Raw genomic sequence first — 23,250 nt, 5'->3', positions numbered from 1 at the left:
GATTTTAGGCAGTTAGTGAACGAGTGAGTGAGTGAATGACACCCTTGATCATGAAGCCACTAACCTGGTACTGGTCCTTAGACCTATTCCTTCGTCCTTAGCAAGGACTCAGCTTGGTTTCAGGGATATGTGTAGGGCTGGGATAGATCTCAGAATGAATTAGATGGTTTAGACATGGGACAAGCCCCGATCCCAGGACCCACAAGTAGAGTGGCAAGACTGGCAAGTAGACACACAGACCTGGGTTCTAGTCCTGGCTCTGCCACCTCCCAGCTGTGTGAGCTTGGTCAGGTGCCTTGAGTTCTCTGAGCCTGCTTCCTCGTTCCAACCTATGAGGATGGTTATGGGGACTGACTAAGAAAGCATCTCTGACAGTGCCTCCTGCAGTGTAGAGGAGGTGTGTGGAATCTGAAACTTTTGTTCAAGCTCAAGTTTCAAGCTGATGTGATCATTAGTTCAGAGCTTGGCAGCGGCACCATAAGGTGGAATTAGCAACTTCAGAGCCTGGAACATTCCAGGCAGAGCTGGCTTCAAGGGCGTGTGATGGGGTCCTGTGCTCAGAAGGCCCCATGCTTGGGGCTTCAAGTTCTGCAGTTGCAACCTTGAAGTTATTATTTCTCTTTGAATTTGTTTTCATGAGAAACATCTGATGGAACAATGGAGCACACCCCAGGGGCTTGGAGCCTCAGCCCTCACGTGTTCCTGCCTCCTGTTGCCTCCCTGGGATGGTTTCTCAGCTGCTTGCTCCCCACATGCCGGCACCCCAGAACCCATGACCTCCTCTATCCTCTGGGAGCAAATGGGTGGAGTCAGCCAGGAAGTCTCACATTCCACAGTGAGTCACCCTCCACCCTCTGCAGGGGCCTTGGGGTAGGTGCAGAAATGGCGGGTGCAGTGAACACCCGATCCTGTCTCAGGACAAGGTAAGGAGACAATGCCGGGGCACTAGGTGGGTGACTCAGCAGGGGCATCTTGGCCACCCCTCATCTAGGTACCAAGTGTATCATGGCACAGAGTTTAGAGGAGGTTGAAGGTTGATATTGGGGGGTCTCCTGTCTGCCATGGGTGGGTTGGTGGGCTGTGAGAAGGGGAGGTCGACTTCCCCGACTCCACCCAGGGCCTTGCATTTTTCCCTTGCATCAGGCCCTAGAAATCATGCAGCCAACCCTGGTTAGAATCTGTTTCCATTTTCCCATCCTCAGCTCAGAGTCCACGGTCCTTATGTGATGTGGCCAAATTGCTCTGAGCATCTGATGCATACTGGTGAGATGAGGGGGGAGAGGCAATCACATCATTTGGCGCTGGGGTAGACAGCTGGTGAGGGGCGTCTAAGGGACAGAGAGCCAAGGCCTCCCAAGCTTTAATGTAAATGGCAATCAACTGGGATGTTGTGAAAGTGCAGATTCTGATTCTGGAGGTCTGGGCAGGGCCTGAGATTCTGCATTTCTAACATGCTCTTGCTTCATGGACCACATTTTGAGTAGTGAAGTTCTAGAAACCTTAACCTAGGAACAGCGTGGCCTCCAGACCGATGCCTGGCGAGCCCCTGTAGGAGCTCTTATGACAGGCAGAGGGAACGACTGCTTAGAACTTAGCCAGCAGCCCACACTATGATGACTCACCAGTAACCCTGTGTCCTCGGACACTTCAGCTGATAATGTGGGAATGCTTAGTCAATGTGGTCATCAGCAGAGTAATTAAAAACTCGCCCATAAATAACCTCCCTCAATCCTCACAACTTTGTAAGGCAAGTATAAAAAGGCTGTTTTATAGATAAAGGAATTGAGGCACAGATGATGGGGGGATGTACTCTAGGTTGCAACCGTCGAGTGGCAGAGGTAGGATCTGAACTCACATCTGGCTAAGGCCCTTCCCACTCTGCCAGCATCACTAAATTTAAGTTTCTAGGCTGGCATAGCTGTGGCTGGAAGCTGGTCCCCGTGCCGGTCATGTGTCCCCCCGATCCTGCAGGAGCCCAGAGTGTGAGTTGTTTGGCCTGTGCCCTGGGCCCCCTGGCCAGCCTCCTCTGCACCCCTAGCCAGCAGTCACCTCTGCCTTCAGCCGCTCGATATTGATCTCCCCATCCTCGATCTGCTGCCGTAGCTGCTTGGCTACTGTCTTCTCGTCTCCACGATCTGCAGCAGGTGCAGGTACTTCTGCATCAGTGCTTCACACTCCCTGGCCAGGGTCTGGTAGATGTGGACAGACAGACGTGGTAAGACACTGCCTTCTTGTCCCCCAAGAGATCCAACCAGAAATGGGGGTCCCCCACTGACTGTGATTAGGAGATGGTCCTGACTCCCAGATATGGTGTGCGGGGCATTGACCTGGCTGCTGTGCTGTTACTGACTGCTCTGGCTCCTTCTCCAAATCCTGTCTCACATTCTGATCTCTGGTCCTCTAACTGATCCTGTTCTCTCCCCTCTCCCTCCGATCCACATCCTAGGGCCTTTGTACAGGCTCACTCTCTTGTTAGACATAATGCATCTGCTGACTTTAAGTTAAAGTCAATGCTCAAATTGAACAACACAGCCTAGATGACAGCACATCTGTTTACAACATGGTTCACTGAATATTTTGAGTTCACTGTTGAGACCTACCACTCAGAGAAAGAGATTCCTTTCAAAATATGACTGCTCACTGGCAAGTGCTGTGGTTCCCATGGAGAGACTGATGCTGGTGTGTGCCCCCCTCCACACATGCACCAAAGTTAGGAAAAGTCTTATGACTCACATAATAGAGGTCTCTGAGGAGAGCAGGGCCAGAATCTGAAGTAGCTCTGAAATGGCTTGAGGGAGCAAGGAAAGGAGCCTGGTCTGGGTTTTTGTTGTGGTTGGAGGTTTTAAAGAAAAATTATTTAATGACACCTGTCAAAGATGGTAAGGCATATTTTATTCAGAACCACTGTGATACGTAGGGACCACCGTGATGGGATTCACAGCAGGGGAGAAATGAGATTGGACTCTACTCTAAATGCAGCATGGGCAAGTGGGAATTCATGGCCAGGCAGCATGGTGGGGGTCACAGGATGGAAAATTACTAAGAGAAAAAACAAGTGTTGGGGTTTCTGGCTAACCTGACCTAACAGGATTCTTACCAAAGAGAGGCCAGAGTGATCAGACACCACCTGAGGGATGGTGGAGGAGGAGGAGGAGCCTGAGCAGATCTCGATGGTGATCAGACATACGGGTGGGTGTTCTGGTTAAACTGACTTAGCAAGGTTCTTGCTAAAACTGGATTTTACAAGGAAGTGCACAGACAGGCCTACAAGAAGGTTCAGGAGCCTGACTAAAGTTTGGTCAAAGCAAGAAATCTTTGCCAGGGTTGAGACCAGGGCAAGAGTTCTGCACACAGACAGGGATTGTGTGGTTGGATCCGAAGCCAGTTCCAGAGAAGGGACTTCTTAATCCTGGCGGGGAAGGAAAAAGCCTCCCAAGAACCATTGCCCCAGCCCCGCCCAGCACGCCCCTCCCCTCCCTGACTCCCTGCTGCCCCTCCTGCCCCAGCAGCCATGGGCTTGTCAGGCCAGCGCCAGAGCACCGAGGGCGGATGGAAAGAGCGTCCAGACCCGCAGGTACCTGGTTCTCAGACGCACCGGTCTCACTATGGGAGCTGCCCCCACCCACTCCACCTGAGGAGCTGCTCCCCCCAACGGCCCCGCCCCAAACCACGCCAGCCAGTCCCAGCGGCTAAGAGTCCAGGCGAGCACAGTCTTCCATGCTGACCGGTGCAGGTGCCCCTACCCGCGTCCCTCTCCCCGCTGCCCAGGAGAATGAGCAGAATGTGATGCTCAACCACTGGGGCCAATCCAGGTGAGCAACGTGGGCAGGGCCAGAAGTGTGGGCGGAAGTGCATCGGTCACCATCTTGGCGTCCGGCGGGGCCCCTCTCGGAGGGCCGGCCACATTGTCCCTCCCCGCTCGGTCTGGGTCATTTGCTATGAACACCACAGCAGTGACCCATCAGGGCAGCGGAACAGACGCGTTTTGGCAGCGCTCCCCCAGGGTGGGTGCATCAGGCGTCAGTTTGCCTAGGCCCACAGATGTGGCCATCTTGCTTTACGGAGGACAGATGGGCACGCGCCGCCATCTTGCCATCCTGCGGGGCGTGGGGACCAGCTCCCACTTGCTGCACATTGTCACTTCGAGCCTTACTCTTGTGGCAGTCCCACTGTGGGGTGGAGAGGAGGGGGCCGGAGCCTGGCAGCATGACAGCCTGAGGCCCGGGATGGTGATCACTGCACTGCCGCAAACTGCTCCCACCACTGGGCAACGAGGAGAAACAGCCATCTCCTTCCACAGGTAACCGGCCATTGCCGCCCAGTCAACCACCCTGGCGGTCCAGCCCGAGGCAGGCAGCACTCTGTGCTTGGGGCCTCGGGGCCGGTCCAGAAGGTGAGTGAGCGCCAGGCGCTATGTGGCCTTGGTCTGTGCCACTGTTTCTACTCTGGGCACCTCGGGCCACTGCGGCCATCCCATGGCCACTGGCACCCACCTTATGGCCTCCACCACACTGTCACCCCCACCCCCCAGCCACTCTGCTCTCCACTGATTCAGGCTGGGGCCAACAATGTCAAGAAACAGGGTATTCTGGAAACGTTCTTTCTTAGGTCACTATCTTCTTGCATTTGCCGTGACTTTTCTGCTCTTTTGATGGCAGGGAGCCTGCCTTGATCTCTGAGATCAGGAATGTGGCTGAGCAAATGCAGCTTCTACCTCCAAATTGACACTCCTCTCAGATGCTCTGTTGCTAGAAGGGTCCTGGCAGTGCAGGGAAAGGTGGCTCTGCACTGGAGGTGAGTCCTGGAGAGGCGTCTGACTCTGCAGACTCTGCATGTGACAGCATCCTGGGTGGAGGAGGTTGCAGCCCACTCCTCACTGGGAGGCTTACCCTGGGGACTCAGGGAAGGGGCTCCTCTCTTCACTTCTTCCTTGGGATCCCACAGCAGGATGAGGGGTTTGCCTTCCCCTTGGCCTGGCTCCCTTCATGAGGGCTTCTGGAATTCATCCAGTTGAGTGAGTCCTTTCTTGCGGACTCTGCAATGGAGGTCCCAGAACAGTGCACTGAAGACATTCTACTTTGAAAACCTCCTGGCAGATCCTTTTGTTTCATGTTGCAGGTTGTTATTGAATTTTTCAAGACCTGAATGCCACTTGTTGTCTTTAGTCTTATTCAAAGTTAACAGTGGTTTGTTTTAAGTCGGGAGTTGTTACAATCTATCCAAAGAACTAGTAATGTGAGCTTGTTTCAGAGATCAGACAACGTGCTTTCTTGACAGTTTCCTTCAGAGCCTGTGTCCCAAAAGTTTTGTTACTGTTTTTGAGAATGATGCAAAACACTGCAGAGAAGGTTGCTCTTGGCATGTGTCATTGTTTAACGTGGTATGGGGGCAAAGGAAGTGGGGGTCCTTTCGTAACTTGTCACAAAGCATTGAGAAATGTTAGAAGGTCATGTTGCTTGGAACTCCCTGAGGACCTAGTATCCACCCGGCCTCATGGGGGTTAGATGAACTCAGGAGGAGAAGAAAGCCTAGAGAGAGACCCCCTTCCTCCCCATGTGCATAGTTTTCTCTAAATAGAGATTTTACCTTAATGAGGAGAAAAGATTATGAAGTGTCTTGGTCAGTACATTTCAGGGGCTGGTTGCTTGGTACAGGAAGCAGCTTTCCTCCTGGTAGTGGAAGGACAGGAGGAACACGGAACTGCAGCTCTTGGGGCTGACCTCCTCTTGGCAGCAGTCCTGCATCCTCAGCTGCTTGAGTAGAGCTGGGGCCAGGCGCCCTGCTGAGTGCCTGGGAGGCTCTGCTGGCCGACACCTGGCCTGGCTTTGAAATAGGGGGACCAACCCTCCCCGTTTTAGCACCCAAAGTCCTGCATCCCAGGGACAGCAGGAGGGTTGGAGAGCCCTGAGCTTCTAGGAACTATTTCTGAGGCTTCCTGAAGCCTTTCCTGTTGTCTTGGTGCCATCCTGTGCTCTCTGCCCGAGCATCTTTGTTCCTACAGGGCACTTACCACAGCCTGGGAGGTGGTCTTCACTTTCTTTCCTTCTCTGCCCTACAGATGGTCAGCTCCTTAAGGTAGACAGTGGGTCTTTCATCTTTCTATTCCAGTAATAAGTTGCAAGCAGAAGGTGTTCCTTAAATCTCTACTAAAAGTTTAAATGGGCAAAACTCCTAAGTGTGGGTGTTCCCAAAAACACTTGTTTTGCTTTTATAATTGATTATTTTAGGGGGAGACATTTAATTCTTTTTAATTACTTTTTCATGTATCCTTGCAGGCTCCACATAAAGGACTCAAAAACGTCTTGTCCAGTTGCTAAAAGCTGTTAACAGGGATGACTGGACCCTACTAAGTACTCTTTCGTCTGTAGTGACCATTTCACCAAAAAAAACTCTGGGACAGGCTGGAGAGTCAGTACTATGTGCTCAAGCCCATGGCCTTGCCCTCCATCTTCCACCTGATTGAGAAGGAGGGGCTGAAGGCCGTGGCTGCCCCAGGAGAAATGACACCAAGGTAGCCACCGGGGACAAGAGGAACATGCGAGTAAAGCAGACGGGAAAGGAGCTTCAGGTTCATCCTCATCCTCGAGGGAAAACCTGAGGGCCCAGCCAAGGTCCCACAAGTTGATGCGAGCCCCTCTGCAGGGTGAACCTGCACTCAGTGCCACCCAGGAAGCCACCAGTCAGGAGCGGGCACAGAGTCTCTGGAAGGAACTCCAGGAGACAGTGTGGCCTCCACAGTGTGAGGCAGCCAGGGAGATGCAAACAGGTCTGCTGTAGATGCTGCCGATGAGACCCCCTCTTCCTAGCCAAGGCCTGCTGGATAAGAGTGGCATTTCCGTGGGTGACTTTATCCCTCAGGATCTGAGGCGTGCAGATTTATTGGCTGGCTTCCTTCTTACAGTTTCTCCTCAGCACACACTCAAGAGATGCCATCTGTCTCTCGAGAGGCTGTTGACCGAAAGAGGCTGAAGAGAGATGTGGAGCCCACCTACAGTAGGACCAGCCTTGGGCCTGATGAGAGCTTGGCCCAGAGCCCCCAAGTTCATCATTCACAATGATGCCTCAGAAACCCTCCCAGAGCCCCACACCCTCCAACAGATGTCACCCTGGAGCCAGCCGTGGAAGATGTGCAGGGTGAACACAGCGACACCGGCCCCCGGTCCCTCAGCGGGGTCATCCTGTCAGCACTGGGGCCCAAGAACTCCTCGACTCGCTGCACTCCTACTGCTTCTGCTCCCCGGGGAACAGGAGCACAGGTGCCGCCTGCGGGAGCAGGTGGAGAAGGACAGCGAGCTGAAGAGGGGCAGCTGCCGACAGCCAGGTGCGCACTCTGCAGGAGGAGCTGGACGAGCTGAAGGGAGGGGGCTCCCTGCCTTAGCAGCCTGCTGCCCCCAGCCGAGGTCAGCCCTGGGGCTCGGGGCTCCCCCACTGCCTGCTCCTCATGAGGAGTTTCCTGCTCCACAGCAGAAGGCCTCTGAGCACTTCTGTGTGCAGCATGCCTGCTGCTGTCTTGGGAGAAGGCTCTGCTGGTAGCCGCCCCTCACAGACAGGGAGCCCAGGTTGCAGAGCTCACCCCGTTTGCTCTAGGGCCCTCGAGAGGCAGCGGTAGTTGTCAGAGTTAACCAGGTGGGAAAGGAGGCATTGCAGGTCAGCTGGGAAAGCCAGACCTACCCAATGAATGGTACCTGGATCGTTGGTTTTCCACTTGAACAGGAGAAAATCAGCTTCTGTTGCATCCCTCACACAAATGTAAATTCCAATGAATTTGAATCTAAATGTGAAATAAAATCGACATAGTAAACTATTGGAAAAGTTATAGGAGACTCTTAAAGTCATGGCGAGGTGTTTTCCATACATGTTTTAATGAATATCCTTGAACTGAAGTCATTTTGAACATTTTAATAATTTCTTTAAAATTTGAAACATCTTTTTGAGTAGAATACATTCTCTTTTGTAAAAATTAAAACATTAGAGAAATACATAAGCTAAGAAGTGGTAAAAACTCCTATTTCTCACCTACCTCCCAACTTTTATTCCTTGTCGGAAGTAAAATTTGGTGTGCAATCTCCTCCACTGTTTCCTGTGCTTTACCTATATATTTCTCCACCTGTGCTAATAGGTTCGATATATTTTTGGTGTGTTTCTTGGCTATGTTTCTGATTTTCCTGCTCTCTTACAGTTTAGTAGTTGTAAACATTGGTTTCTCGATATTCCTTACATATTGAGGGTACCAACTTTTGCCTGTTATACATCCATGGAAAACATTTTCCTACCACATTGTTCATTTAATCTGGATCAGTGCTTGTCTTCCCAGATGTCAGTAACACTTCAAGAGGGAAACGGGTCTATGTGACAGGATGTTCAGGATCTCCGGGACCCCAGGGGCAACAACCAGTAGAACAACCCAAAACAAGAAACAAAACCCATCCCGCGTGTTTCCAGATGCATCCTAGGGGAAGGACAGCTCCAGTTGAGTACCACTGATGTCCTGGTCAGAGTTATCCACTATGTTCTCCTATCACGTTAAAGCTGTTTCTGTAGTTTCTCGTACCTGATGGTACAATTTGGTGCCTTTGTCTGTTCCTCTTGGTGCCTTTGTCTGTTCTTCTTGGTCAGACTGCCCAAGGTTTCTCACTGTTACAGGTCTTTCCAGACAGCCAGCCCTTGACTCCATTGTTCAGGTCTATGTTGTTATTCCTGCCTGGTGAATTCTCCCTTCATTCTGCTGTCATTGGTTTTATTGTGGTGTTGTTCTGGCTTTGGAGGGAAGTGCTCAGCTTCTTCGTGTAGAGTTGATATTCCCTGATACCTGCAGTGGAGGCTGTGTCCCTTCTTCTGTCCCCTTGTCCCCACGCCATGGATTTGCCTCATGCTGCTCTCATTGCTGTTCATTTCTAAAGAGTCTCTCCTGTCTGTCTGGATTCCCTCTTTAACCTGAGAGATTTAGAAGGGTGTGGACAGATTTTCAAGTGGATAGGTTGGGGGAGGGGAGCCAATATTTTGTGATTATTTTTTACTTTTATTGCTTTAAGTTCCAGTAATATGGTCACTTATAGATTTCTGCTTTTTGGACTCTTTAGAGATTTCATTGTGGCGACTGTTTCATTGTGGTTTGAGGAGAATGTTTGCTCTCCACTAGATGCTTACGTTGTCCCTGGGGCTGAGGCTAGATTTAGCTTTTTTGTGTTTGTCAGCAGATCTGTTTCCTAACTTACTGTATCACTTGACCTGTGGCTTTTTAAGAGAGGTAAGGTAGGTTTCCCTGTGGAAAGGGAAGTCACCTCCCTTGGGGTGCCTGTGTCTTCTTGTTTGTCCAGTTTTGCTTTATGTTTCAAGACCATATTGTTAGGTGCATAAGTGTCCCTGACAGTTATCAACACAGAAAACCCCTGTTTGTCCCATTTAAAGTCTTATTTCTTTATCTCCTTATTTTCAACCATATTATATCCTTTTATTTTTTAACAATATTTTAACTCAACTTGAGAGCCTTCATGTTTTTATAGAGCAATTTGATCCATTTACAATTGTGATTATTGATAAATTGGAATGTGAGTCTACCATTTAATTTAATTTTTAATTTGTTAGGTTTTCTCATGATTTTTCTCTTCTTTTAGTGGGTGTCTTTCAGCTTTTAGGAACAACCATTTCTGCCTCTCTTTCTGTAAATGCTTAGAGTTGATCAGTTCCTGTGTTCTACACTCCCAACTCATCACCTTCTGGTCCCCAGCTTGAGAATATCTGATCTTAGTTCTGTGTTCTTATTTTCCCCATCAAGCAACCATGATTGGATGTAAGTATACCTTTTATTGGTTACTTTCTTCACAACTGTTTATTGTATCAAAATTTTTCCTCCTTTGGAAAGATTTGATGCTATTTTGGAACTCATATGACAGTGAAATTTTGAGACGAATCGAGTCTGAGATAGTCCTTAGGTGCTGATGCTGGGGAGCTAGCACCTAACCTCTTAAAGTTGCATCAGTGTGTCAGCAGAGTTGGGATGAGGTCAGAGATATTTAAAACCGTGGAATTGAATGAGGTTTCCTGGAGACACTGTAGCTGTAGAAGGGACCAGGGCCCAGCCTAGGAGCAGGCAGTTTGCAGAGGTGCAGCTGAAGAGGGTCCAGGAAAGGGGCCTGAAATGGTGGAGCATGAAGTTGCAGGAACCATGAGGGGAAAGGGTATTGCAGAAAGGAGGGGTGCTCAGCTGGGTGGGATACAGCTCTGATCAGAATGGAGAGAAGATGGCTGGACTTGGCCACAGGGGATCACTGGTGACCTCAGTCTCCTTGAGAGGGTGGGAATGAAGCTGGGTCTAGATTGAGTGAAGGGGGTCCATGGGAGGGCAGTAGGTATGAGGCACTTTATTTAAGAGGTTTAGCCATGAAGGGGAGTTGGGAAAGTGGACAATAACCAAAAGGGAGCATGGGTCCAAGGGAGAGTTTTGTTTGTAAGGCGGAGATTAGCTAGCAGGTGTCTGTGCTGCAGGTAGGACCAGATGGGGAGGAGGAGTCTGCTGGGCCCTGAGGAGGTGCCGGGCTGGGCTCCTGTTATGAGAGGTTTGGGGATTCGATTGGAGACGTAAAAGAAACTTTCCACTCCAAACAAATGGACTGAAGGTATATTTTATTATAGAGAGGATGGTAAAGGTGATAGTCCGCAAACAGATCTGAATAGGTCAAATAATAAGAGGGAAAAAACACCAGCTCGACTGGAAAGGGAAAACATCCCCATCGGCTGAGATAGCAGCACATTTGAATAGGTCATATAATAAGAGGGAAAAACATCAGATCTATCGGATAAGGAAACACCAGATCGACTGAAGTGAAATGACACAAGTCAACCAGAAAGAGAAACACCAGGTTGACTGAAAAGAGAACACATCAGATCAATTACTTCACAATAAATCAATTACTCACAACATCCATGCCCCACTGCTGGGAGAGTCCTGTCAATTGACACTGCTGGGCGGGAATCACACGTCCTGGACAAGGCGTCCCTTCCACAGGTGGAACTCTCACCGGGTCTCAGTCTCCAGCAGTTTATATAAGCAGTTACAGAGTTTACAGAGAAAGCATTCAATGTTCCCCTGCACAAATGGTTATCAGTGGCGTACATGCACTGAGCCCCACCCTCTGGCTATCGTCCCAGCCCAGTAGTTGTGTACGTGCATTGTTTACCCTGCTTATCCTCCCAGCCTAGCTCAGATGGCCAGTGTGCCCCAGGCTGCGGCACCCGAAGGGCCTTGAATTTTTTACACATTGCAACTATCTCCATGGGAGAAGGGCCAGTTCCCACCATGCAGAAAGCAGCTTTTATATTTCTTTTTGTGCTGGTGGCTGTAGGTCAATGGAGCGGCCAAACATGGCTGTACTAATGTCAAGAGAGCTCCGCTGCCTGGCGACGGGCAGAGAGCAAGAGGACAGATGTGTTCGTGGAAAGGGCGCCCTGTGCCTCTGCTCCTGTATTGCTGGAGCGTGAGGTGGGCAGTGGTTGGGAGTGGAGGGGCGATGCAGAAGGTGTTAGGTGAACGGCAGGGGGATGAGGGAGAGGGAGAGAGGACACCGTGGCTTGGTCTTCATGGCTCACATGGAGCTCCCCACTGGGATCTCCGATCACCAACTGTTGACTCTCTTTGATGTTTTCATCAAAATGTCGGCTCTCTTGATTGTTCCCAAGGCTATTATGAATTTGTTGATCAATGAAGGAATCTTTGGGTCATTTTTAAGGGATTCTATGTCAAAGGGGCTCTACATGTGTTTATTCAGTCCATCATCTGTACCCAATCCCTTTGTTTTTGGACAGATTCCACACAACGGAGTAGCCGGGCGAGTGGCCTGCAGGTTCCAGGGTTCGAGAGATTTGCCCTCCAGAAAGCCGATGCTGATTGGCATTCTCACAGGACGTGGTGCTCTGTCCCTGAGCCCGCTCTAATTCTGGGTGTCATGACATTGTAAATCCTGGGGCAGTTCTGTCAGGGCCCATGGTTGGCATTTCTGTGATTAGTGAGGGCAAACATTTTTCTGTGATCATTATCTGTCACTTCCCTGACTGTGCTGTCACCTGCCTTGCTCACTGATCTCTGAACCTTCCTGGTAGAACCAGGACGTTCACTCTCTATCCAGTGTGATTGCATGTTCCCTCAGTGTACTTGCTTCAAAAATATCTGTTTTCTTCACATTCTTTGATTCCTTGTACATATAATCTAGATTTAATCTGGAGCTTTAAAAATGTTTTATTGTGGAAAACCTTGAACATACACAAATTAAATAGAAAAGTGTGATAGCCCCCCATGTCTCTATTACTCAGCTTCAACATTTATTAATATACTGATATTCCTGTTTCGTCCATATTTCTACGCACTCCCTACCTTCCATTGATTATTTTTTAATTAATAGATTGTTTTTTAGGAAAGTTTTAGATGGACAGAGAAATTCAGCAGAGAGTGCAGAGCATTTCTCCCTCCTCCCCCACAGTTTCCCCTACGGTTAACATCTTGCGTGACCACCTGTGTTAGTGCAGTCCATTCCTTACAAGTGAGGAGCTGAGGCTCATACAGCGTTCATAACCAAGTCCGTAGTTTACGTTAAGGTTCATTGTCTTGCTGTCATGTACTTGGATTTTGACAAATGCATAATCTCATGTATCCACCACGACAGTATCCTATGGAAGAGTTGGATTGCCCTAAAATCCCTGTGCTTTACCTCTTCGTCCCTTGCCCCCCAACTCCTGGCAACACTGATCTTTATACTGTTTCTATAGTTTTGCCTTTTCTGGAATGTCGTGTAATTGGAATATATGAAAACTATGGAACAGTGTATATAGCCTTTTCCGGTTGGCTTCTTTCACTTAGCAGTATGTATTTAAGTGTCCACTATGTCTTTTTGTGACTTGATAGCTCATTTCTTTTTTTTTCCTTTTTGTATATTGAGTCAAAATATACATAACAAAAAGTGTTTCATCTTAACCATTTTTAAGTGTATACTTCAATGGCATTAAATACATTTCCACAGTTGTACAGTCATCACCACTATTCATCCCCATAACTCTTGTAAATCTGAAACTCTATACCTATTAAACAATAACTCTCCCTTCTCCCCTTCCCCAGCCCTTGGCAGCCACCATTCTGCTTACTCTCTCTATGATTTGACTACTCTCAGTTCATACAGTATTTGTCTTTTTGTGACTGGCTTATTTCAGTTAGCATAATGTCTCCAAGGTTAATCCATGTATAGCGTATTGGAGAATTTGCTTCCTTTTTAAGACTGAATAATATTCCATTGTATGGATATACTACATTTTGTGTATCCACTCATGTGTCAATAAACACTTGGGTTGCTTCCACGTTTTAGCTATTGTAAATAATACTGCTATGAACATGGGTGTACAAATATCTCTTCAAGGCTCTGCTTTCAAATCTTTTGGGTGTATATGCAGAAGTGGAATTGCTGGATCACATGATAATTCTATGTTCAATTTTTTGGAGGAACATCTACACTGTTTTCCATAGCAGCTGCACCATTTTACGTTCCTATCAACAGTGTACAAGGGTTCCCATTTCACCGCATCTTGGCCAACACTTGCTGTTTTGTCTTTTCGATAGCACTCAACTTAGTGGGTGTGAGGTGGTTTTGTGGTTTTGATGTGCATTTCCCTAATGATTAGTGGTGTTGAGCATCTTTTCATGTGCTTATATGCCATTTCTAAGTCTTCTTTCGCAAAGGAGTCTTCAAATCCATGCCCATTTTTTAATTGGCTTGTTTTTTAGTTGTTTAATTTAGGACTTCTCTGTATAGTCTGGATACCAGTCTCTTGTCAGAAATATGATTTGCGAATAATTTCTCCCACTCTGTGGGTGCCTTTTGATGTACCAACTTATAAAATTTTCATGGAGTCCAATTTTTCCATTGTTTTTCTTTTGTTACCTGTGCCTTTGGTGTCATATCCAAGAAATCATTGCCAAGTCTGGTGTCATGAAGATTTAATCTCATGTTTTCTTCTAAGAATTTTCTTGTTTGAGGTCTTACATTTATGTCCTTGATCCATTTTGAGTTAATTTTTGTATCTAGTGTTGGATGGGGTCCAGCTTCAAGATTTTGCAAGGGGATATCCAGTTTTCCCAGCACCATTTGTTGAAAAGAAACCTTTCTCCATTCCATGGTCTTGGCACACTTGTCAAAAATCACTTGACCATATATGTGAGGGTTTGTTTCTGGGCTCGCTATTCTATGCTATTGGTCTCTATGTTTGTCTTTATGACAATACCATACTATTGATTACTGTAGCTTTGTAGTAAGTTTTGAAATCAGGAAGTGTGAGTCCTCCAGTTTTGTTCTTCTTTTGCAAGATTGTTGTTGGCTATTCTGAGTCCCTTGAGATTCCATGTGAATTTTAGGACGGGTTTTTCTATTTCTGCAAAAAATATCATTAGGATTTGGATAGGGAATACATTGAATCTGTAGACTGCTTTGGGTAATACTGACACTTTAACAATAGTAAGCCTTCCAATCCATGAACATGGGATGTGTGTCCATTTATGAATGTCTTCTTTAATTTCTTTCTGAAATGTTTTGTAGTTTTTATGGTGTAAGTCTTTCACCTCCTTGGTTAAGTTAATTCCTAAGCATGTTATTCTTTCTGATACTATTATAAATGAATTGTTTTTGTAATTTCCTTTCCAGAGAGCTCATGGTTCGTGTATGGAAATGCTGCCGATTTTTGTGTGTTGACTTTGTATCCTGCTACTTTTCTGAATTCATTTGTTAGATCAAATGGCTTTTTTGTGGAGTCTTTTGGATTTTCTACATACGACATGATATCATCTTCAAACAGAGACCATTTTACTTATTTCTTTCCAATTTAGATGCCTTTTATTTATTTATTTATTTTTATTGCCTCATGGTTCTGGCTTGAACTTTCAATACTGTGTTGAATAGAAGTGGTGAAAGTGAGCATCCTTGCCTTGTTCCTGATCTTAGAGGAAAAGCTTTCAGTCTTCCATCATTCAGTAATATGTTTGCTGTGTGTTTTTCATATATGGTTTATGTTATGTTGAGGCACTTTCCTTCTATTCCTAGTTTGGTGAGTGTTTTATCATGAAAGGGCGTTGAATTTTGTCAAATGGTTTTTCTGCATCAATTGAGTTGGTCATTTTTTTCCCCTTCATTTTCTGGATGTGGCTTATTACATTGATCGATTTTTGTATATTGAACTCCCCTTGTATACCAGGAATAAATTTCACTTGGTGGTAGTGTATAATTCTTTTAATATGCTATCGAATTCATTTTTAATTTGCTAGTATTTTGTTGAGGATTTTTGCATCTATGTTCATCAGGGATAATGGTCTGTAATTTTATTTTCTTTTAGTGTCCTTGTCTAGTGTTGGTATCAGGGTAATGCTGGCCTCGTAAAGTGAGCTTGGAAGTGTTCCCTCTTTTTCAATATTTGACAGAGTGTAAGAAGTCTTGTTTTTAATACTTCTTTAAATGTTTGGTAGAATTCACCAGTGCAGTCATCTGGTCCTGGGTTTTACTTTGTTGAGAGATTTTTTTTTTAAATTTCTTTAAATATTAGTGACATATAACATATGTAAGTTTTAGGTGTTCAAGATGGTGATTTGTGAAAGGATTACCACAATACCGTGAGTTAACACCTCCATTCCCTCACATAATTAACTTGGTTTTTCTAGTGATCACTTTCAAGATCTACTCTCTTAACAACTTTCAAGTCTATAAGAATATAGTATTGTTAATTATGGTCACCATGCTGTACATTAGATCCCCAAAACTTGTTCATTTTACAGGTAGAAATTTGTGCACTTTGACTCACATCTCCCCATTTACCCTAACCCCGGGACCCTGGGAAACCCATTCTTGTCTCTATTCCTTTGAGTTGGGTTTTTTTCGATTTCACGTATGAGTGAGAATATATAGTATTTGTCTTTCTCCATCTGACTTATATCACTTAGCGCAATGCCTCAAGGTCCATCCATGGTATCTCAAAATGCAGGATTTCATTCTCCTGCATGGCTGAATAATATCCCATTATATATTACATGTATACATAGATCTCACATTTTCTTTATCTATTTATCCATTGATGGACACCTGGATTGTGTCCATGTTCTCTGCGAATAATGTTGAAATGAACATGGGGATGCAGATATCTCTTCAGAATAGTGACTTCATTTCCTTTGGATATACAAGCAGAAGTGGAATTGCTCATTTATATATATTTCTATTTTTATTTTTTTGGAAAAATTCCATATTTTTTCCATAGTGACTGTAGCAATTTACATTCATACCATCAGTGCACAGGGTTCTCTCTTCTATACAGCTTCGCCAATACTTGTTTTCTGTTGTCTCTTTGAGAATAACCATTCTAGCAGGTGTGAGGTGATATCTCATTGTAGTTTTGATTTCATTTCACTGATGATGAGTGATTACGAGCATCTTTTCATGTACCTGTTGACCATTTTTATGTCTTCTTTGGAAAAGTATCTATTCAGGTCCTTTGACCATTTTCATATTGTTTTGTTGGTTTCTTTGCTGTTGAGTTGTAAGAGTTTCTTATATACTGTGGATATTAACCCCTTTAGTTTGCCGATTGTTTCATTTGCTATGCAGAAGCTTTTTAGATTGATGTCATCCCACTTGTTAAGTTTTGCATTTGTTGCTTGCACTTTTGATATTATATCCAAAAAACTCGTTGTCAAGACCAGTTTCATGGGGCTTTTTTCTCTATATTTTCTTCTAGTTTTATATTTGGTGTCTTACATTTGTCTTTAATTCAATTTGGGATCATTTTTAGAGTGGTGTAAAATAGGGGTCCAATTTCAGTTTTCTGCATGTGGTTATTCAGTTTTCCCAACAGCATTTGTTGTAGAAACTATCCATTCCCCATGGAGTCTTCTTAGCTGACTTGTCAACTGTTAGCAAACTGTATGTGTGTGGTTTTATTTCTGGGTCCTTGATTCTGTTCTATTGGTCTAGGTGTCTCATTTTATACCTGTATCATACTGTTTTTATTACTATAGATTTGTAATAAAGTTTGAAATCAGAAATTGTGATGCCTTCAGCTTTTTCTTTCTCGGGGTTCCTTTGGTTATTGGAGGTCTTTTGTGGATCCACATGAATATTAGGATTATTTGTTCTATTTCTCTGAAAAATGCCATGGGAATTTTAATAGGAATTGCATTGAATCTTGAGATGGCATTGAGTAGCATGAACATTTTAACAATACTAATTCTTCTGATCCATGAGCATAAGATATCTTTTCATTTCTTTGTGTCTTTGATTTCTTTCATCTGTGTCTTATAGTTGTTAGTTTCTAGATCTTTCACCTTCTTGGTTAAATTTATTCATGAGTATTTTACTGTTTTTGATGGCATTGTAAATAGGATTTTTTTCTTTATATCATTTTTTTTTATAATTTTTATTTATTTATTTTTTGCCCCAAAGCCCCAGTAGATAGTTGTATGTCATAGCTCCACGTCCTTCTAGTTGCTGTATGTGGGACTCGGCCTCAGCATGGCTGGAGAAGCGGTGCGTCAGTGCGTGCCCGGGATCCGAACCCCTGCCGCCAGCAGCGGAGCTCGCACACTTAACCGCTAAGCCACGGGGCCGGCCCTTTATATCATTTTTAAATAGTTCATTGTTAGTGTAGAGAAAGGCAAGAGATTTCTATATGTTGATTTTGTCTCCTGCAGCTTGAGTGAATTTGTTTATTAGTCCTAACAGTTTGGGGAGGAGTCTTTAAGTATTTCTCTACATAAAATCATATCTGCAAACAGAGACCACTTTGTTTCTTCATTTCCAATTTAGATGCTTTATATTTCTCTCTCTGGCCAAATGTCTCTGGTTAAGACTTGCAGCAGTATGTTGAAGAGTGGTGTTGAGACTGGGCTCCCTTGTCTTGTTCTTTGTCTTAGCAAGAAAGCTTTCAACCTTTCACTGTTCAATATGATGTTAGCTGTGGGTTTGTCATGTAAACCTTTTATTATGTTCAGGTATGTTCCTTCTGTAACCCTTTCTTGAGAGTTTTTATCAGGAAGGGGCATTGAATTTGTCAAACTGCTTTTTCTGCATTGAGAGATTATTTTAGGATTTTTATCTTTCATTCTATCAATGCAGTGTATCACATTCATTGATTTGCATCATGTTGAACTTGATCATGTTGTTTGATCCTTTTTTTGAGTTTAGATAGTTTTGTTACAATGTCTTGGAGAAGAATGTTTTACTTTGAAATTTTAGGGTGACTGATCAGCTTCAGGACCTTGGATGTCTACATCTCTCCCCAGATTTGGGAAAGTGTCAGCTGCTACTTTTTTAAGTCAACTTTCTTTTTCTTTCTCCCTGTCTTCTCCTCTGGTACTTTAATAATGCTTATCTATTTCTTTTCATGGTATCCCATAATTCACACTGCCTTTCCCCAATCCTATCTGTTCCTTTTTTTCTTTTTGCTCCTTTGACTCGATGATTTCAGATGACACATCTTCTAGTGCACTAATTATTTCTTGTACATGGTTGAATCTGATTTAGAAGGTCTCTATTGAATTCTTCAGTTCAGTCATTGTGTTCTTCAACTCTAGGATTTCTGTTTGTTTTTCCTTAATGATTTCTGTTTCTATGTTGAACTTCTCACTTGTTCATGCACTATTTCCTTATTTCATTTAGTAGTCTATCTGTGTTTCCTTAGAGTTTTATGAATTTCTCAAAGAGCATTGCTCTGAAGTCTTTGTCACATAGTTCCTATATCTCCATTTCTTGGTCGGTCATTGGAGTTTTATTCTTTTTCTTTGGTGGTGTCGTGGATCTTTGATTATTCATGATCCTTGTGACCTTCCATTGGTGTCTGCAAATTTGGGGAAGTAGGCATTTCTTCCACTTATTACAGACTGGCTTTAGTAAACCAAAGCTTTCACATTCAGCCCATCTAGGGGTCCTGGGTAGGCCATCTGGTGGTGTCCAGGGGCAGGCTTGCTGCTGGAGTCCTTGAGCAGCCTGGTACTGGGATGAGTGGAAAGCTTGGGTCCATGGTATTGTGTCTGGCCCTGGGCAAATCTGGGACCCTGAGTTCATGAGTAGCCCCACTGGACCCTGGTTTGGCAGGTCCTCATTGAGAGCCTGTGACCACAGGAGTCATCCAGGGCCATGAGAGTTGGCCAGAGCTGGGATGATCTGAGAGTCTTGGCTCACGGGAGCCTGCCAGAAGCCTGTGCCATGAGACAGTTTGTGCTGTGGTAGGCCAGAAGTCTGGATTCCTGGAAGCCTGGGGCCACAGGAGCTACCTGAGATTGCAGGAGCTAGCAGGCGCTGGGTCAAGATGGAAGACTGGGTTCATGGGAACCTGCCGGTGCCTGGTGCCATGGGAGCTGCCTGGGGCCGCCTGAGTCAGCAAGCACCTGGGTGGGCTGGGGGCTTGGTTCTGTAGAAGCCTGTCGGAAGCCTGGTTCCATGAGAGCTGTCTATGGCTGCTGGAACTGGCAGGTGGTGTGGTGAGTCATGGGCCTGAGTTCCTAGTAGCCCCCGGGGAGCCTGGAGCCATGGAATCTACCTGGGGTAGATCTCTTAGAACTCAATTATAAAAAACAAAGAAGTTTGAAATGAAACTTCATTCAAAGAAATTTGAAATGAAACCATTTTCATTGGTTACCCAATGAAAATGGGTAACTAGCTGCAATGGACATGTCTCCAGGTGAAACACAGATGGCCAATAAGCACTAGATAGATGCTCAGTATCATAAATCATTAGGAAAATGCAAATTCAAAGCATAGTGTGATACTATTTCACACTCAAAATGAAGGCTATACTCCACATAATGGAAAGTATCAAGTGTTAGTAAAGATATGGAGAATGGGAAACCCACATACATTACTGGTGGGAAAGTAATTTGATGCATCCACTGCAGAAAACAGTTTGCCATTTTTAATAATCTTAAACCTAGAATTACCATGGACCAGGAGAGTCACAAGGTTGGTATGTCCAAAAGACCATTGGAAACATATGTTCAAAGAAAAACTTTTCCATGATATTCAAAGCAACATTATTCACAGTGGTCCAAAAGTGGAACAAACCCAAATTTCTATCCAGTTATGACTGCATAAACCAAATGTGCCCTATTCATAATATAGGACATTATGGAGCCATACAAAGGGATAAGCTACTGCTACATGCTTGGCCATGGATGAACCTTGAAACATGTGTGCTCACTGAAGTCGTCCACAAAAGCCACAGATAGCATGATGCCATTTGAATGAACTGTCCAGAATAGGCAAATCAATAGGGGGAGAAAACAAATGAGTTGTTTTCATGGGCTTGGGTTAGGAGAAAATACTCATTGTATGGGTTTGTTCGGGGGTGTTGAAAATGTTCTGGAATTAGTTAGTGGTGATAACCACACGACATAATCATTGTACTAAATGGCACTGAACTGTATACTTCAAATGCTTACAACAGTGTATTCTGTGTTAAGTAGCTTCTCCATAAAAATTTTGAATTTTTTAAATTAATCAGGGTATTGATTAATTTTAATTTAGTTAATTTAAAGTTGGTTGGGATAGTTAATAAGGGTAATTAATAGAGTTATTAGGGATAGGGCACATTGTAGCCAAGAGAGTAAATATCCGATGATGGCTATAGTAACAGATCCTATAATTGTACAAGCAACAGTCTAAAATCCAGTCTGTTTCCATTGTCCCCAACTTGGAAAGACCAACCACGAAAATAGGTCAGTGATCTCGGGGGCCTTGGGTATCTTTTAAAAGATTTAAGTAACATTACGCAATATTTTAACCTCTTGGGCCATCTGGTGGAGGTAGGTTTGAACTTGTGTGTTGATGTACATTCAGCAAGTGGTTCTAAGAAAGGCAAAAACCCCTCCTTCGTTGGTTGGTATAGACAGTCTAGGGCCAGGCCATTCTCTAAAACCATTTAGGCAAGAGACTCATGAGACTGTTCCACAAGGGCTAGGATAGGGTCTTATGGAGTTGTTGTCGATGTTGGGTTAAGGTTTTCGATACTTCTTGGTTGCCTCAGTTACCTGATTTTGCGTGGGTAGGGCCACCGCACCTGTGTCCAGTCCAGTCAGTCAGTCCTAGTAGAACTGAACACCCAGTCCTATAGGACTGACAGTGTCTCTATGGGTTGGTGGTAGCCTGTCAGAGCAGGAATCTCAGGGGACCTGCAACCTGAGGGAAGCAGGCTGAGATAGAGACAATGATGTATTGCAGAATATAGCTTGGAGAAATCTGCTCAGAGGGCTGGGGAAGAGAGAACCTCACTGGGTGAGAGCCTTGTGATATCAGCCTACAGTAAAACCCAAAAGTGGATGTTCCTGGTGTGAAATATTCATTACAGCCTTTGGCAGTAAAACCAGTAATTTGCACCCATTCACTAGTTACCTATGCTATATGATTTCAGGGGGTATGGTTAAAGTGTTTGTGGGCCAAGAGCTGTTTGGGCCTGAGCACAAAATCACCATGGTGGCCTCGAAGGCTACCCCAAAATGACTCCTCAAGGAGCAGTTGGGGCAGAAAGTGGGTGGAGCATTTTGAAGGAAGCCTGGGGCAAAGATGTTGTTGTGCGATTGAGTTGGGTACAACTGAGTGTCTCCGCAGGGTAAGCCCTTCAGCTGGGGTACAATAGGTGATTGGAGGCCAAGTGACAGACCCTGCGACTCCTGATTCCCAGTGCACGGGCCGGCCACTCAGCCCATTGGACATAAATGGTGGTGGTGTTTGTGAAGCATCTTGATGGCAGTGTGGAATGTATAGGCGACGTGTGGTGGGAGACGTCATGATAGTGTCGGGAGGAGCTGTGTGTGAGATTACGATGTTGAAGGGAAAGGACTGGAGGCAGGTGCAGTGGGTGTGTGACCAACAATGGTCAGTGAAGGGACAGCTGGGGTGTAACTGGGGAAAGCAGGGACCAGCAGAAGTCATGTGTTTAAAACAAGACACCAGGCCCAAATGAAGCCTCTTAGGCTATGCCTCACATAAACAAGTCGAGACTTAATTAGACTTTTGGCCCTCCCAGGAATAGAATCTTAAACCAGTCAATCAGGAATCACCTCATGCGCAGCAGGTAGGTCATCTTCCTGATAGAGCCCTGTCATCCTCTAAAGGAAAGTAACCTTGCAGTAACCAACCCGCTTTTTTATCTAGTGTAACTTCCTTGTTCTTGCTCCCTTCTGCCTATAAAATCCTTCATTTTGTAGAACTCCTTGGAGATCCTTTCTCTCTGCTAGACTGGATGCTGCCTGATTCATGAACTGTTGAATAAAGCCAATAAGATGTTTAAAATTTACTGAATTTTATTTTGTTTTGTACCAGTTTGGTGGCAGCAGTGGGATCCAAAGGAGACGCCTGATGGCTTCGAGGATGAGAAACAGTCATTGGTACCCGCAAAACCTTTGAGTTCTCCATCTTTTTCGCTGTTTCTGAGGGCTGTGGGTAAATTCTTCTTGGATCTGAGATCCACTCTGTTTGCCTTGAGCTCCTGATCTAAGTGGCTTTCCAGTCCAGGGTCAGTGGGTCAGTCTAGACTGACAGGATGCTCTAAGAGAGCATCAGTCTTAGCACTTGGTTAGTCAGCAGTGCCAGGCAAAAGCTTAGTGGTTCAGCTTGAGCTGCCAGATGGTTCTGCCAGGAACCCGAGTCCCTGGCCCTTAGTTAGTCCACAGTCCCCATTTGTTGGGGTCTGCTGAGTGAGTCTGCAGTCTCCATGTGTTAGGGACTGCTGCTTCAGTCCATGGTTCTTGCTAATGGAGAGGAGTGGAAGAAATGTGTGCTCCATGCACATCCAATCTTTGAAAACTTCCTGCGTGCATTTTACATGCATTTTGCCCTCTGTTGACTGTCGATGGGTTCTAAGGAAATGGTGAAGTCTCAGTGAGGAGGAACTGTGGGTTTCTGCACGACTACCTCGAGGAGTGCCGCCCCCTCAACCTGAACAGCCATCCGGCACTATTAGAAATGAAAGACATCCGATCACCGTGGATTGGAAGACTCCTTATTGTGACGGTGTCAACATTATCCTAAGAGATCAACAAATGCAGTGCAGTCCTTATCAAAATCCCAAGGGCGTTTTGTGCTGAAATAGAAAAAAAACCATCCTAAGATTCTTATGGAATCTCAAATAAGCCCAGATACCAAAAATAATCTTGAAAGGAGATACTAAGTTGGAGGACTGATTCTTCCTGATTGAAAACTTACTATAAATCTACAGTATCAAAACAGCATTGTCATGGCATAA

At 45.2% G+C, this 23,250-nt stretch overlaps 1 protein-coding gene across 21 annotated transcripts in view; it reads left to right on the top strand.

Annotated features, from left to right (window-relative positions):
• The first annotated feature begins 6,959 nt into the window (after positions 1 to 6,959).
• Positions 6,960 to 23,250, top strand: part of LOC131396698 (ral guanine nucleotide dissociation stimulator-like) — a 434,208-nt gene continuing 417,917 nt past the window's right edge. For 9 of the 21 annotated variants that reach the window (XR_009216634.1, XR_009216641.1, XR_009216628.1 and 6 more), the window contains exons 1-2: positions 6,978 to 7,400; positions 22,329 to 22,448. Coding sequence is in view for 1 of the 21 variants with exons in the window: in XM_058529024.1 (XP_058385007.1) it covers positions 7,015 to 7,400 (386 nt within the window). In the remaining 20 variants the exon portion in view is untranslated. Of the gene's footprint in view, positions 7,401 to 22,328; positions 22,449 to 23,250 lie in introns of all 21 variants that reach the window. The other 12 variants (XR_009216627.1, XR_009216635.1, XR_009216637.1 and 9 more) reach the window with 5 other exon arrangements.

The sequence above is a fragment of the Diceros bicornis genome, chromosome 34 (assembly GCF_020826845.1).
Source record: "Diceros bicornis minor isolate mBicDic1 chromosome 34, mDicBic1.mat.cur, whole genome shotgun sequence".
Classification (NCBI taxonomy): domain Eukaryota; kingdom Metazoa; phylum Chordata; class Mammalia; order Perissodactyla; family Rhinocerotidae; genus Diceros; species Diceros bicornis.
The sequence above is the reverse complement of the archived record's forward strand: the minus strand, read 5'-3'. Positions and strand labels throughout refer to the sequence as shown.